Source organism: Nuphar pumila, chromosome 3 (assembly GCF_984573655.1).
Source record: "Nuphar pumila chromosome 3, dmNupPumi1.hap1.1, whole genome shotgun sequence".
NCBI lineage: Eukaryota > Viridiplantae > Streptophyta > Magnoliopsida > Nymphaeales > Nymphaeaceae > Nuphar > Nuphar pumila.
This window is the reverse complement of record NC_143251.1, coordinates 21,641,539-21,658,490: the sequence shown is the minus strand read 5'-3', so window position 1 is coordinate 21,658,490 and position 16,952 is coordinate 21,641,539. Positions and strand designations below refer to the sequence as shown.

Genomic DNA, 16,952 nt, shown 5'->3' with positions numbered 1-16,952 from the left:
CTAAAAATGTGGTTTTCTCAACCATAACATTTTTACACATTGTGGACCGTTGAATGGTTGAAACCTTTTAAAAAATCTGCTTATACATCTGGAGACAATTTAAGACATGTTTTTTACCAAACAAACCATACAGATCACACGAATGACTCGATCTACAAAAAAATCAAGAAAATGTGATGAAATGGGCTGCTTCTCCTAGAGAGTACGGTGCACTCGATAGTAGCCAATATTTTCTCCAGTTAGCACTTGGACTACTTATCGAGCTGAAAAAAAATATCTCATGCTGAGCCACTTAGGCCCGTCCGGATGACGTCCGAACCTGTTGCTTCGTCAAAAACCTGGTTTGCGTGGTGATATTTTTTTGAAGACAAAAGCCGATTGCAGGGTTTATGGGTTTATCGGGACCCCGCCCCCTCTCCACACCCACTCCCCCCTTACCCCCTCTTACTCCCTCCTCTCCCGCTGGCGGCGTTAGTCAACCCCGCGCTCCTCTCCTCGCCTGCCCCACCCCTCCGGCAGCGTCCTCCTCCGTTGCCGGTAACGTCTCTCTCTCTCTCTCTCTGCTTTCAGGTCGGAAAATGGCCTCAGGATGGCCCTTCTCCGGACGATTCTCTCTGGCTGCCATTCCTCTCTCTCTGTGTGTAGCAATGTTTATTCACTAAATTTTACATTTTATTGCTTTACAGACTTTGTTATAGCTTAAGTCAGGCCATAATTCAAGAAAGTATCTTTTTCTCATTGCTCAGCGATGTCTCTGTCGCCTTTTAAGGTTCTTATAAATTCTGAATGTTTGGCGTAGAAACTAGGCTGCTTGCTTGATTCGTCATATGTGTTATACCAACATGAGTTCTCTTCCAAAATTAAGTCAATTTTTGAGATTTCTTATTTTTGTTTGCTTTAAGATTTTGTTCTGTTTGTTATATACCTGTTTAATTCAGAGTACCTTTTAAATGTATGTGTGAAATTTTGGAGTGGTCTGTTGCAGGGTGTCGAGTTGCTCTGTGTTTTCATTGAAACATACAATGTGCACAAGATTTTTAGTTCTGATCTATGATCAGTGTAGTAGACTGTTTTCATCTTATTCTTTAATCGTATAACAGACCATCTTTTTTCCCGTCAGTGATTAATTGATAAACTTATGTTGGTTTTCAGTAGTTTGCGGAGAATTTTTGATATTTTATTTTATGCTATCATCTTGGAATGGTAATCTTTTATAGTATATCAGTATAACTAGTGAGCTTAATGAGCAACTAAGCTTTTAGTTGTGTCTAATTACTTTTATTCGCACATTTAAAATTGGTGAAGAAAAATATGCTTGTTTTGGACATTTGAATGAGTTAGAAATTGATTGCAATGTGCTCATAAACTATATTTTTTCTAATGACATGATGGACTGGGTTATCTTGGATAAAGGACCCTAATATCACTCATGAAAATGTTAAGCTTTCTTTAAAAATTACTTGTTATAAGGATTCTGGTGAAAATTGAAGTAGGCTCATATTGTCACCGAATAGCAATTTTTATGTAACCTAGTTGGCATTAGGTTATCGCTTGTCACCCAAACAGCAAAACTAGGTTTCAGAGTGTTTCTGAAACCAGTCTTTTAGAAAGCCAGGTTTTATTAAACCAAGTTTTCTCAGTCTGTCATCCAAAATTGGACCTTAGGTTGAAGTAAATTAACTAACATTAAATCAATACATGTCCAAGGAAAAAGAGCTAAAAAGATACATAACATTTCTAAGAGAGGTTTGAGGATAACCATTTAGACATTATTCTGTATCTCCATCATGGAATATAACCTCTTAAGCCCTTCAAAATGGCCATGCCTCACATATGGTTTTCATCAGTTTTTTGAAGAAAGCACTTTGACTCTCCTCTTTGGCATTTTGGACCTTGTAATCTAGCCAATTAATTAATTATGTCTTTATATGCAATCTTTTTGGTGTATCAGACTGTCTCATTATCAGGAAGCTATTCCTGTTATCCTAGTGTTAGAAATAATTGGCTTGGGAAAAGCTCTCTTCAGCGTATACAATCATTAAAACCAAACAAAATTCGAAGTCCCAAAATTGTCATCACAATTGCTTGATGAAGATGGCATTTTAAATGTGGATGTTACCACATCAACTCTAGTGATAGCTGTACTGTTCACATGCTGAATGTAGTTCAAACTCTTCCAGCGTACACTTTTGCTCATAAGTGAGCTTTTGTAGTATTCAAGTAATCTGTTTTTTATGTCTTTAATTATGAGCACTTGTCCATGTATCTAGTGTTTTTGACTTCGTCAATTGGGTACAACCGTACAAGTCTACCTTTGGGTTTCATCCATAGAAGCTACTCATCTGTGTAACTTACAATTTGCCAAGAATGTTCATCTTCAATGCTCTCCTTGATAGATGAAGTTTGTTATTGGAACAAGCAGCTATGTAGAGGTGTTTTCTCTAAGAAAAGAATGAGAGAGGAGAGAGAGGCTCTGATGTCTGAGGAGACACCCCAATGGGGTCGGCTCTTCTTGCTTTACATTAAGTAAACTCATGTACAAAAATTAGGGTACGAAAATACCCATTACAGACAATACTAAAATTACAACATGCTATTAATGAGCATGTGTTAAAATAAATAAAACGATTTGGGTCTGGATCTCAGGATCTAGACCCAGACGTGAATGACTACGTCTTTTCACCCTTCCTCAAGTTGTACATGGTTTTGAATCATGAACAACTTGTCTTTTAACATCCATAATCTATCCTTGATAAGTCCTTTTGTAAATAAGTCAGCAACTTGATCAGCAGTCCGAACGTATTCTGGTTCAATTTCTTTTTCTTCGACCTTATGTCTTACAAAATGTTGATCAATTTCAATATACTTAGCACGACTGTGGTAAATAGGATTGAATGACATGTTGATAGCGCTTTGATTATCACACAAGAGAATGCTTTTAGAAATCGATTCTCCTACTTCTGTCAACATGTGCCTGATCCATGTTACTTCAGTTGTAGCAGCTGTCATTGATCTATATTCAGCTTCTGTGCTCGACTTGGCTATGGCCTTTTGTTTCCTACTGCTCCAGGAGACAAGATTTAAGCCAATGAAAATACAGTATCCTGATACTGACCTACGCTCATCTGGGTCTCCTGCCCAATCTGCATCTGTGTAAGTAAGAAGTTCATGCATGTGATGGTCATGCATATTTTTTCTGTACAAAATACCATCTCCAATAGTTCCTTTTAAATATCGAAGAATGCGTTTAACTGCTTCCATATGTCCAATATATGGTTCATGCATGAACTGAGATACCTGATTGACAGAATAGACAATGTCAGGCCGAGTGAAGGTAAGATACTGAAGCATTCTTACTATCCTGCGATATCCTGTAGGATCCTCATACAAATCTCCCTCTTGGGAACTGAGCTTCTGATGAAGTACACTGGGTGTGCTTAGAGGCTTGCAATATGTCATACCTGCCTTGCTAAGAACATCAACGGTATACTTATGTTGAGTAAGTGTCATGCATTCAGGAGTCCTGACAACTTCTACTCCAAGAAAGTATCGCAACTTACCAAGATCCTTCATCTTGAATCTTTGGTTCAGAAGTTCTTTAACCTATTCAATATGTTCATTAGAGTTACCTGTAATGATAATGTCATCAACATATATCAATAACAGGGTAACTATTTCTTTGCATTTGAATATGAAAAGAGAATGGTCAAGAAGAGATCGACTAAAACCATATTTTTCAACTTCAATTGAAAAACTGTCAAACCAAGATCGAGATGCCTGCTTCAGACCATATATAGCTCTCTTTAACCTGCACACATATTCTTAAGAGTTCCCTTCTGTATACCCAATGGGCTGCTCCATGTACACTTCCTCTTTCAGAGTTCCATGTAGAAACACATTTTTCACGTCCAGTTGGCTGAGAGTCCACTGATGTTCAACAACCAATGTTAGTATGATGCAGATAGTGCCCATTTTCACGACTGGGTTGAAGGTCTCATCATAGTTTTGTCCTTGCTCCTGTGTGAAGCTTTTTGCAACAAGTCTAGCTTTGTACCGCTCGATAGTGCCATCTGGCTTATACTTTATCTTATACACCCACTTTGACCCAACCACATTTCGATTGTGTGGTCTGAGAACAATATTCCAAGTGCCATATTCATAAAGAGCCTCCATTTATTCGTTCATGGCCTCAATCCATCTCTTAGAATTTATTGCTTGATAAAATGTTGTGGGTTGATCTTCCTTGCTGAGAGAGGTTAAGAAGAGTTGAAAATCCATTGTGAAGTTCTTGTAACTAACCCACGTATCAATTGGGTGTCGAGAACGGGTAGATCTTCTGTGAACAGGTGATTGAATGGAAGCAGAAGCAGAATTCTGCTCCTGATTAGAGTTGAGGGGTATCTCCTTCTCACGTCTAGAGTAAACAATGCCCTTATACTTTTCGGGAGCCGACGGTGGTTCAGAATTCACACTTTTATGAGTTCTTTGCGCAACAGTTGATACATTTCCCTCACCTCTTTGATTACGTTCAGAAGAACAAACATCATCAATACTAGAAAAGAGATCTGAGTTCAACCAAGGATGATAAACTTCAATTTTTGGAGGAGTGTCAACACTATGACCAAAATTTGATTCGTCAAACACAACATTTCTGGATATTTTGATGTGCTTGCTCATAGGATCATAGCATCTGTACCATTTGTAATCATCAGCGTACCCAACAAATTTGCACTTTATGGCCTTATCTTGAAACTTGTGCCGCATTGAACTGTCAACATGAACATAACATATACACCCGAATACACGCAAATCATGATAATTTGGATGCACAGTATGCAAAGAAAAATAGGGTGATTTGTTTTCGAAGATGTTCATGGGCAATCGATTTATGACATAAACTGCTCTATGAAAAGCCTCTGTCCAGAAGGAAATTGGAAGATTACTGTCATGCATCATGCTCATTGCACTCTCGACAATATGACAATACTTTCGTTCAGCAATCCCATTCTGTTGAGGTGTATGAGGGCAAGACACCTGACTCCTTATCCCATTTGTTTGGAGGAAACTAATAAAGTCATTTGAAGAGAATTCACCCCCTCTATCACATTTTAAACAAATGATATTCTCAGAGAATTGATTTTGAATAAAGGAATGAAAATTCTGAAATAACTTGAAGGTTTCAGATTTACTTTTCATAAAGAAGATCCATGTATATCGAGAATAGTTGTCAACAAAGATGAGATAATATCTAGTGCCAGACATTGAAGAAACTGGAGCCGGACCCCAAACATCAGAACATATGATTTCAAATGGTCTTGAAGCTCTTTTATTAATGGAATGAAATGGAAGAACATGACTCTTACATTGAAGACAACTAGAACATTTTTTATTTTCGACACTTAAATTCAGACTTGACTTGGGAATAAGACTACTTGAAACAAGCTTATCAATAAAGCGACTACTACAATGACCTAGACGACCATGCCAAAGATTTGGCTCAATACATTCAGAAAGATTAAAAATACTATTAGAAGGAACTGAAAATGATGATGCGAGCTTCAAGATGGATCATGTGAAGGTCCTTAACACAAACAGAAAAAGGAGTAAACTCAACTGAAGCATTAATGTCATCAACATACTTAGATACAGAAACAATATTTTTCTTGATATTAGGAGCATGAATGACATTTGAAAGAGCAAGAGAAGAGTTGGGCATAGGAATTACATAATTTCCAATGTGCGAAATATGATGGTGAGACCCATCTCCAGTGACAATACTATTTTTACCAACATAAGGAACAAGATTTAGGAGCTTACCAGCATCACCAGTGACATGGGTAGCTGCACCAGAATCAACATACCAAGTGCCTTGATCATTCTGTTTGATGTTCAATTCAGCCAAGGCAGATAACAACAGTTCTTTGACTTCTCCACTATTCTTCAATGTATCTGTTCCCTTTATTGTCTCCAATTGTTTTACTCTATTTTGCGGGTTAAACCAACAATTTGCCTTTATGTGCCCCCTTTTGTTACAGAGAAAGCAGGTAGGCATTGTTCTTTGCCTTTGCAGATTAGGAGGCATACTGGGAGTAGGTAATATTCCACGAGCTTCTTGTCCATTCCTCTCTTGACCTTCCCTTTCTCGAGATTCATACTTACCACGTCCTCGACCGTAGTTAACTCCGGTGGCAAGAATATCGTGTGCTCCACTGGGGTTGTGATTATCTTCAGAGAATCCTTTCAAAGTCATTTCATACTGTAAGAGCTTAGCGCGGAGATCTTTAAATGTAGGTAAGTCTGGCAGACACAGAAAGGAAGTAACCATCATATGATAATCGGGTCCCAGCCCGCTCAAGGTTTGTTGCACCATATCTTTGTCACTGATCGCGCAACCCACAATCGCCAACTGATCTGTGATAGTCTTCATTTTGTTTAAATACTCCATGACAGTCATGAAGTCCTTTCTCAGCATTTGAAACTCTTTTTTTAAAAATAAAACTCTAGCCTGGGAAACTTGAGAATACGTTTGAACAAGACGATGCCATAGCTGTGCAGTCATCTGGGATTGCCACAAGCACCTTCTGTGACAGCGTGAAAGTGATGTAGGCAACCAAAGCCTGATCTCGCTTCATCCATGATATATATTTTGGATTTCTGACAAAAGTAATAAAAGTGTCACCCTCCTCAGTCTTGCCATCTTGTGATATGAACTCTGGAGGAATAAAAACAAAGTCATCTAGGTGTCCAGAAAGGTCCTGACTTCTTATGAATGGGATGATTTGTCTTTTTCAGGTGAGAAAATTGGAGTTGTTCAGTTTCTCAGATACAAGTTGGCTAAGAAAGTTGGAAGAGAGGCCAAATTGAGAAGCAGAAAAAGAATCCATAGGCGATTGAAGGTGAAAGCAAGACTTTGAATCAGATCTAAGAACAAGTTTAAGAGAACTCAGTTGCCTTTTTTTTTACGCGAGGCAGAAACCGAGGTTATGCAGCAAAAACGTTCAGAAACCGAGGTTATGCAGCAAAAACGATCTGAATAAAAGTTGGTCAATGAAATGCAAACAGGAACACGTTATTTGAATATAACGTGCTTTTCCTTTCAAAAAGAAAAACAAATAGGAAAGGAAACCCAAAAAGAGATATGATGTTTTACTTAGATAGAAATCTCTAAATCTGACCTTGTCTTTCTGAAGAAAAGAAGAAACAATGTAGACGTGATATGAAAACACGTCAAAGAGGATAACAAGTAAGAAATAGAGAATAGAAAAATATGCTGAAACTTGCACAGAGAAATACGTTGGCTAGGAGGAGTAAGAAAAGGATAGGATTCAAATTTTAGAAGAATACGTTGGCTGGAATATGCAGATTCAGATTTTAGAAATAGAAAGAGATAGGATTCAGATTTTAGAAAAAAAAAAGAAAATATGCAGAAAGAAAGAGAATAGGAATACGTTGGCTGAAAAAGGAGTACGTTGGAGAATAGGAATATGCAGAAAAGAAAGGAATACGTTGGCTGAAAAGGAGGAATAAGAGAAGAAATACCTTCGACCGAGACCTTGGAGAGGATCACGACTTTGATACCATCTAAGAAAAGAACGAGAGAGGAGAGAGAAGCTCTGATGGCTGCAGGAGAAACCCCAATGGGGTCGGCTCTTCTTGCTTTACATTAAGTAAACTCATGTACATAAATTAGGGTACGAAAATACCCATTACAGACAATACTAAAATTACAATATGCCATTAATGAGCATGTGTTAAAATAGATAAAATGAATTGGGTACGGATCTCAGGATCCAGACCCAAACGTGAATGGCTACGTCTTTTCATTTTCTTGTTGAGAGACTTAAATGATGTGAACTTGAAGGTGGAATTGAGTAACTATTTGTCTTCAAATACCTTCTTACAAAGTATGAGAATACTCTTTAAGCAATTGCAGTCCTATGTCACATGGGTGCAGGTGCGGGGTGCAACACTTTCAAAAAACTTGGGTGAGGGGGTGCGGCAAAAAAAAAAAAAAAAAAAAAAAATATATATATATATATATATATATATATATATATATATATATATATATATATATATAGTCCAAAAGTTGGACATACACCCAGGGTCAGGTTGACCGCACCAGGTGCCGCACCCGCGTCGCGTCGCGTCGACGCGGGTGCAGCACCTAGTTGGCCGAGTCCCTGTGACATAGTTGCAGTCATACTTTTGAACTGACCTAGAAAGTAATTATGATTTTCCTATTAAGCTTAGAGCTATATCATGCCCGCATTTTGTTATGATTTTCCTTTTCAAAATAACACTTGGTCAATATCTCTCAAATTATTATTTGTGAAAACACTGTGCTTTAGTGCTGAAGAAACATTCATTATATTTTAAAAACATCATATTTAACTTCATCTATGAAGGGATCTAGGTGCATAAGCAAATATTATCATGATCCCTGTGTACACGTTTGACTATATAGAACACCATAGAAATATCAAAGCAACAAAGTTAATTTTCAGAAAACTCTAACGATGGTGAAAGAAAACAAAGGGTCCAAACTTTGCTTCTCAAATTTTCCAAATGATTGCTTTTCATTATTGAAAATTTGACATTTTAGTCTTTGTTAAGTTGTTATTCTATGTTCTTATATGTACTTTCTGTGATGACTTTTCCATCTTAATTGGCAGGGAAAACTTGCATAATTTTCTAGGTCCTCCACAACAGATATGAGTGCCTATTTTTCACACACTCGGTCAACTGGTATATGTTGATTAATTCTAATAAATTCATGTTTGCAGATGCAACTACATTCATCTAATGCACCTTTTTGTGCTCTTTATACTCGGTTTCTTCTATATTTTTATTAGCAATCCTGTAATAGCATCTATCTAATACTGTCCTGTTCAGATGAAACTCCCATTGTGATTCCTCCAATGGGGAAGAAAGGGAAAGAACTTTTAGTATGCCCTTATGGTCATCATTTAGGTATCCTGTACTTTTCATCAGTGTCCTGCTAATCATGGCTGTGCCAGCTTCAATGATTTCTCTATTCAAAGAAATTTATGTATTTGTAACTTGTAGCTGTTTTACTTTTAGCTTGATGCTATTTTGTATTAAGCAGTTGTTTGTTTATATTTTTCCAATGAAGCATGTTGCAGAAATTTTTTAACTTGTTCCTTTGATGATGTTCCACCTTTGATTATGATAATGATTTAGTTTTACTTAAATTGCTCATGGAGATGGGAACTCCACTTTATTGAATGCATAAGATTCAATCTGGGATGAAACCATGAAGCTGGATTTTGCTTTTATCACTTTTATGTTCTTTTTTTGTTGATTGGCATCTGTTCCATGGAATCAAGGATCCTTTGCTATTTTATTATCATTTTGATGATTATACTGAAGGCCCTTGTTGAAGTTGAGACTGGTGTTCTATAAGGGACAGAAGCTCCTGGATTTGATTTGGTATTATTTTCAGTTTGTGGTGACACATTTTTATTTGGACTTGGTAAATGTGGAGATCCAAAGTTATGATTCATGAAAGCTTTCAGTTCTCTATCTAGATCAACTGGAAAGATGCAATTCTAATTGTTTTTCAATGGAATTAACAAAATTTTAATCCAAATTTTGGGTGTTCGGTAGTTGTAAGTAGGACTCCCTGCCTGTTCCTATCTGGGTGAGCCTGTCAATAAGGGTTCTTTGTGTCTTCTTGCTGGACCTAACATGCATGTCGCTTTATTTTTTTGAATAAAGCTTCAGCTGGGGGGGGAGGGGGGGTAAGTCCGCCTCCTTTTAACAAGGATGATAACTAGTTATAAAAATACACATCTTTGGGGGACAAAAATCAATTTACATCAAAGAAGTTCGGGGGTTTACCCTTCCAGGACATGTTCTTCCCCTCCTATAGTGATTGAAAAGGCAGATGACAAACCTCTTGATAGAGGTTTCTATTACACTCTAGTCTGTACACAAAATCAATGGCTCTAGCTGAGAAGGATGGAGCTCTACATCTATCTTTTGCTAACGTCTTTATCCATGCCATCCAAGATTTATCCAAGGTCACAAAAACCACCTTGTCACTGCTCACTTCTCACTGCTTGTTCCTCCCCTAGCCATTCAAAAATGGCATTGGCTGGAAAAATCATATCCGGTTGAAACCTGAAACACACTTGCTCTTAAGAACTCCCCGTTCTCTGATCTTAAACCATAAGCAATGTGAGTATAGGATGCTCAGAGCCTATTGCCACTAGCAACTCCATTTTCCCCATCGGTGGGTGTTGCCAAAGATCTGATATTAAAACGAATTTAACCCAACTTTTGACACTTGCTGAGATCTCAGATGGCCCGTTTATCTTTAAATAGTTCTCATTGCAGCATGCCCACACCTCTCTCCTGATCCTTCTTGAAGTGTGATGTGGTCTCACGAACGGCTTTGTTCCTCACCCACTAGAGCTTCCAAACAACTAGATGAAATGCCATCATCCAACACTCCATCAGCCATTTTTGGTTTTAGTTTTTGTCTGCAGCACCATCTCAGTTCCCAACACAGCTGTGAGTTAGGAACACTTTTCTTCCCAAATCTGTTCACCACAAACTGCCATACATTTTGAGCCATTGGACCGGAAAAGAATATGTGCTAGACTGTTTCTTTGCTGCTTCCACATAATACACATCTATTGGCCAGACGGATGCTGAACTTTTGGACACAGTCTTGAGTGAGCAACTGGTTTGCTCACCCCAGATATAGCATCCAAGAGGCTCTGGGGAGATGGCTCTTTGCCCACATTGCTTCCCTTCAACCCTCTTCTTGGTGTTTCATTCTAGTTTCTTCCCACAAATCACGTTTGGAGGGACTTTTGGCATCACCCTTCCTAAGCAGTTTGTCATTCACCATAATGAAGATGGGAAAAATTTCCCTCAAATATATGTTTTGTCCTTCTAGAGCCTGCGGGAAGGCTGAGTAGAAGCGGATACCCTATTTGACTGTTATATTTAATTGATCCTGAATGGTTCCATATTGCCTTCGTGTGTTCCATCCACTAGGATCGTCTGCCCCCATGGTTCAGTCAAAAATCTTGCTTAGTTTCCGTCTTCATTCTTCTAACTAACTTTGTATTCTATCTGCAACCATCCCCAATGTATACTCCTCCATTCCACAAGAACCCCACAGTGGCTGCTTCACCGTCCATAGGCTTTTAACAGAGGTATTTTTTCCTCATGAGACTTGCTGCAACTTCCATGCTAGACATGACATGTTCGCTCTATTGGTTTCTAGTAAGCTCCTAAGGCCAATTCCACCCTCCTTTGGTATTAACAAGTCACCCGATCAAACCAAGTGCAGGTGGCTTCTTGGCCCTGTCCCATTCCATAAAAAGTTACAAAACATTTGTTCTAATGAGTCCAATACTGATTTGGGGATACAAAATGATAGCATTCAATACATCGGAATACTTTCTAATACACGTTTTATGAGACAGATTTGCCCTGCATATGATAAGGTACGAGCCTTCTAGCCTTCCAATTTCTTCCATATTTTAACCAATAGTTATTCACAAAATTCTCTCTTTAGCTGGCCTGCAAATAGAGGGGTGCCCAGTTACTTGATTGGGAGTGATTCAAACTCCCAGCCCAAGATGGTGTTCAGCCACACTTCAGAGATGTTAAAGAGTACAAAATGCTCAGATCTGAATGCTGTTGGAATTTGTTTAAGATAACTTTCAGCTTCCATAGTGATCCCTCTGATGCTCCGGATAGAACAAGGACTTTGTCTGTGTAGAGCAGTACAGGTTGAGTTGACCCGTATCTGGGGAATATAGGGACTTGGATCTCCCCCTTTCTCCACCATTCCCTTTAGCTTCCTGGTGAGACATTCCATCACAATAAGAAATAAGTACTGGGAAATAGGGTTCCTTTAGGGGTGTTAACGGTTTTGGGTTACCCTGACCCGACCCGACCCGGACCAAACCCTTTAGGGTCCAGGTATGGTGACAAATAAGATGACCCGATTAAGACCCGGGTCCAGACCCGAAGGTCCGATTAATATATGGACACGGGTATAGTTTGTGAAATTTTATACCAGACCCAGGCCTAACCCGAGTTTTGATTAAGACCCACAAATTTTCAATGTAAAAATGATAAAAAGATATTAATTTAAGGGGTATAGTCCGGGTCTGGTTCATGTAGTTCTTATCGAGTCTGGGTATGGTTTCCCTTATAGTATACCCGATTAGACCCAGGTCTGGACCCGATACCATACCCGAAAATCTGGTTCCACTTGAGTCCGAACCAAACTCAACCCGTCGACACCCCTAGTTCCCTTGCTATCAAAGAACTCTCCAGGAATCCTTTTACTAGAACATGGGATGCAGTGGTGACATACATCATTACAAGAATGACCCATTGGCTGCAAAAACTGAACAATTCCATTATTTTTTCAGAGACTCCCAATCTACATGATCATAGGCTTTCTCAAGATCAACTTTGAGACACACTGCCACATAGTTGTAGTGGATTAATGAATCAATAGCTCATGAGCAAATAATATGCTGTCTTGGATCATCCTTTGATTACTCAAAATTAGTCTTGAGAGAATTCCCTATATGCAAAAGACCATGATCTTAGTTATTATCTTGTAAAGAAAATTACATAATGCTATGGGTCAAAATTTAGTTAAGTGACCACCAAGGTGGTATCCCATATGGTAAGCAGGGTCCTGTGTCAAGCTGAAGGCCCAGGTTTGAATCCCTCTGCCACATGGGGCTTAAGAGCTATCTGGTAGGGGTCTGCCTAACCCCAGCTTGCCTTTCAAAAAAGAAAAATTTAGTTAAGTGGCTAGCACCGTTTTCCTTGGGGATTAGCACTATATGTGACTCATTAAGCATGTCAACCATTTTCCCCTTGTTAAAATAATCCTTTTATGGTCCGGATCACATCTGGCCCCACCACGTCTCAATACTTTTGGTAGAAACACCCAGAGAATCCGTCTGGTCCTGGTGCCTTTTCCTCTTCAACATTGAACATTGCTTTGCAAATCTCCTCGTCTATATTGGGGTCATAAGCATCCTATTTTTTCATACGAGACTCGAGGCCTCTCTGCGATGTCGCTAATAATACTCCATTCGAGTTGGCTCTTGTTAAAATCCCTTTGGAAAATTGTTTGCAAGCTGCTTGAATATCCACAAAGCTCTGTAGTAAGTCACTCTCATGCTCCAATTGGTGTATAGTGTTTTGATGTCTTCAGGCCTTCATGCAGGCTGAGTTAACATCTCCATTGATGAAGGTTATATCTTATATGCAACCTCCTGAAGTTTCCCTATAACTTTCAACATCAGACACCCCCTTACTGGTATTTGATAGCTGAAAACTATGATGTCTCTGCATTCCTCTCTGGTAGACCAAGCTTTAAAGAATCAGAAAGGTTTTCTCCCTATTGGAAATAGTGATGCTGACTGGAACATGATCAGATTATGGTCGGATGTAGTTCTGGCTAATAACTGTAGCGAGTTGTTCGAACTCCACATCTGTAGCCACTTATCATTGACAAAAGACTAGTCCAACTTGCATAAACTCCTTTCCTTCCCTCTTCTGTTAATAGACCATGTATAAGGAATGGTGGAGTTTTCCACCTCTATAAGTCCAACACCAGCTGTGAAACCATTGAATACCTCACAAGATGAGATGCATGGGCGCCTTCCCTGTTTTGTCTACCGCTAAGCGCATGACATTAAAATGACCTTGAATGACACAAGAATGAGGTAGCTAATTTAAATAGTGTTGTAGTTGGCACAAGGCCCATTGCTGACTGGGTGGGTAACAACCAACCGCTTCCATTACCTTATTAATACCTCTATCTACAAACCACCCTACGATCCAAAGCCTAATGCAGGTAGTAAGATTGCAGCCAAACCCTATTTTTATCCCGCAAACACAATTCGTGGACAATGCCACTTGCTTCTTCTGCATTGTTCAAATGTTTATAGTTGAGATATCTACTTAGAATTAGTGGTAGCTTGTGATATGGAATCATGGTGTCCAAAACAAAAGCTATGGGGGGTTTGTAGCTCTGTAAGTGATCCTGTAGCTCTCTTTGAGCTACCCCACGGACCATATACTGCAGATTCCAACATGACACTCTCTTTGAGAGCTGAAGTGAGGATGTTCAGAGCTATCAGCTGGCCTGGAATCCTGCTGATTCTTGTTGCCTATGATGGAATTTTGACACTCCAAACTCTCTTTCTCAGGTGAGATTTTAAGGTCTGTAGGTTGGCCTGGTCTTCCCTCCTCTGGCCTGGGTCTGATGGCTTAGGCGGGGCTAGTTCCACCTCCAAGAGGGAAGTGAGTTGCCTTCTCCTTGGCTCTATCTGTAATTCCATGAGTTTCTTTGATCTGGATTGCTTAATGGTGTTTGATTTATCACGAAGGGCTTGGCTCATCATTAGCAGCCTTACTTTGTTGTTTCGCTTGGTCTTCGCTACTTCTCCTCCTCCTATCTCCATGCCTTCGGGTCTGTATTACATGTTTTCCCCATCACTCTGATCCTTAAAGTTATCATTTCCTTGAGGAGCCAATTTTAGTGTCATAGTGCACTCTTCCATTGCTAGTGTCCTAAATGCGAACTCCCCTTCAAGTACTCCTTTCTTCACCACCACACATGCTTCTTCCACCTCGGTCATCCTATTATTGTCGTCCCTTTTTTTGTCACCAGAATTTCTGGCACTCACTCCACTATATCCCTTGTTCCCTTGGTGGCCTGAGATCTGAGTGAACCCTCTACTGAGGATTTCATCGTTTTTCTTTCCCTCTTGGCAAATCTCCATTTCATCGTTGGGAACCTTCTCTCCCCTAATTTCCTCACTGGTGTGACCCTCACACTGATCAATCAATTGGTCCTCATCCTCTGGAATAGTCAGACACTATAATGATTTATAATAGGGGAAGTGTTTGTACATGTCTTCTTCCTTCTGTTCATTCGTCTTGAAATCTTGACATGGGTCCATTCATCCTTTTGAAGCGCATCGTCTTCCCTTTGTGCTGGTTTCTTTGGGCAATTCATCATGCTATGATATGTCGACCCACAAGTATGATAATATCGGACCCTTGACTCATATTCTATCTCCTGAGAGAAGATATGACCTTCCTCGATCTCAAGCTCCACCGAAGGGATAGGTTGAATGTAACGACCCCAACTCATACCCCTTAAAAACGCGATTTTTTTTTAAAACCATTGCGAAATTATTCTGAGAGACCCGGGGCCTTTATAGTTCCACTCCCAATTAGATAAAACAATCAACCACAAGAGACCTTACCAAACTTTTATTTAATAATTAATGATAGTCTTGAGACAATCACATAAGGAAATTCAGAGTGCAATAACAATTAAAAGTAAATGAAAGGTAAAGAAAAACAGAGCCACGTTGTTCTTTTGTGAAGCTGTCTAGCAAACGTGTAGCACTCGTATCTCTCCCAGAAGCGAGTCGTTTCACTGATCCCCTGCGGCTGCGAAAAATCATAGAAGTAGGATGTCATAAATCCGAGGAATTCTGCGTGCGAATCCCTCAAATGAAATAAATGAGTATAAAGAATACATATAAAAATTCATGCAATAACTTAGAGGAATGCAATTATGACAAATACATAATTCAATTAAGCATGAGAAACCATTTAATAAATAACAGAGATCACCGTTCAAGCAATACAACTATTTAACGTGTACTAGGGAACAACATCATGCATCCACCAACATGTAATAATTAAGGGAACCGGTAAACATGCATGATCTAATGCATAGCAGGAATATACATGACTTTAGTGCAATAACAACAACAACTACGCCTTCATCCCAAAATAATTGGGGTCGGCGATATGAACCAAAAAAGAAAATCATTATGGGTCTTCCACATGAATCCTTCTCCTCCAATCATTTCTATCCAATGCCATATCCTTGGTGAGGTTCAAAGCATTCATATCCTTTCCTATCACCTCCATCCATGTCTTCTTAGGCCTACCCCAACCTCTTTTAACTAATATATTTTCCCATTTTTCCATCCTTCTAACTGGAGTATCATTAGGCCTTCGCCGAATATGTCCAAACCACCATAAACGATTCTCTCTCATCTTATTTTCAATGGGTGCAACGCCTACCTTCTTACGTATCTCCTCGTTCCAAATCTTATCTTTTATTGTATTTCCACACATCCATCTCAGCATACGCATCTCAACTACACTCATTTTTTGAATATGATGTCTCTTGGCAGCCCAACATTCCGTACCATATAGTAAAGCATGCCTAATAGTCGTCCTATAAAACTTTTCCTTCAACCGCAATGGCATTCTACGATCGCACAACACTCCAGTTGCACTTTTCCATTTCATCCACCCAACCTTTATCCTATGATTTACATCTCCATCAATTTCTCCATACTTTTGAATGATAGATCCCAAATATTTGAAACAATCATCCACCGGTATTTCTTGCTCACCAAGCTTCACTACACTCTCATCATTACTTCGTTGCTTACTAAACCGACATTCCATGTATTCTGTCTTACTCTTACTCAACTTAAAACCTCTTGCTTCCAATGTATGTCTCCATAATTCTAACTTAGCATTAACCCCAGCTCTAGACTCATCAATCAAAACAATATCATCAGCAAACAACATACACCACGACACATTTTCTTGAATTGATCTCGTAAGCTCATCCATCACTATAGCAAATAGGAAATGGCTTAAAGCAGATCCTTGATGTAACCCAACCGTTATAGGAAAATTGGTTGTCACCCCTCCACAAGTGCGGACATTGGTTACTACTCCTTCATACATATCTTTAATTATTTTAATGTACTTGAGAGAAACACCTTTCTTCATCATTGTCCACCATAGAACGTCCCTAGGTACTCTATCGTAAGCCTTCTCTAAATCAATAAAAACCATATGCAAATCTTTATTCCTCTCTCTATTTCTCT

At 39.1% G+C, this 16,952-nt stretch overlaps 1 protein-coding gene across 2 annotated transcripts in view; it reads left to right on the top strand.

The window, feature by feature from the left end:
* Nucleotides 1–363: 363 nt before the first annotated feature.
* LOC149842248 (homeobox-DDT domain protein RLT3-like) overlaps nucleotides 364–16,952 on the top strand; it is a 61,990-nt gene continuing 45,401 nt past the window's right edge. The window contains exons 1-2 of one of the 2 annotated variants that reach the window (XM_090001335.1): nucleotides 364–537; nucleotides 8,676–8,748. In XM_090001335.1, the coding sequence (XP_089857461.1) occupies nucleotides 8,715–8,748 (34 nt within the window). In that variant the 5' untranslated portion in view covers nucleotides 364–537; nucleotides 8,676–8,714. The remainder of the gene's footprint in view (nucleotides 538–8,675; nucleotides 8,749–16,952) is intronic. The other variant, XM_090001334.1, reaches the window with a different exon arrangement.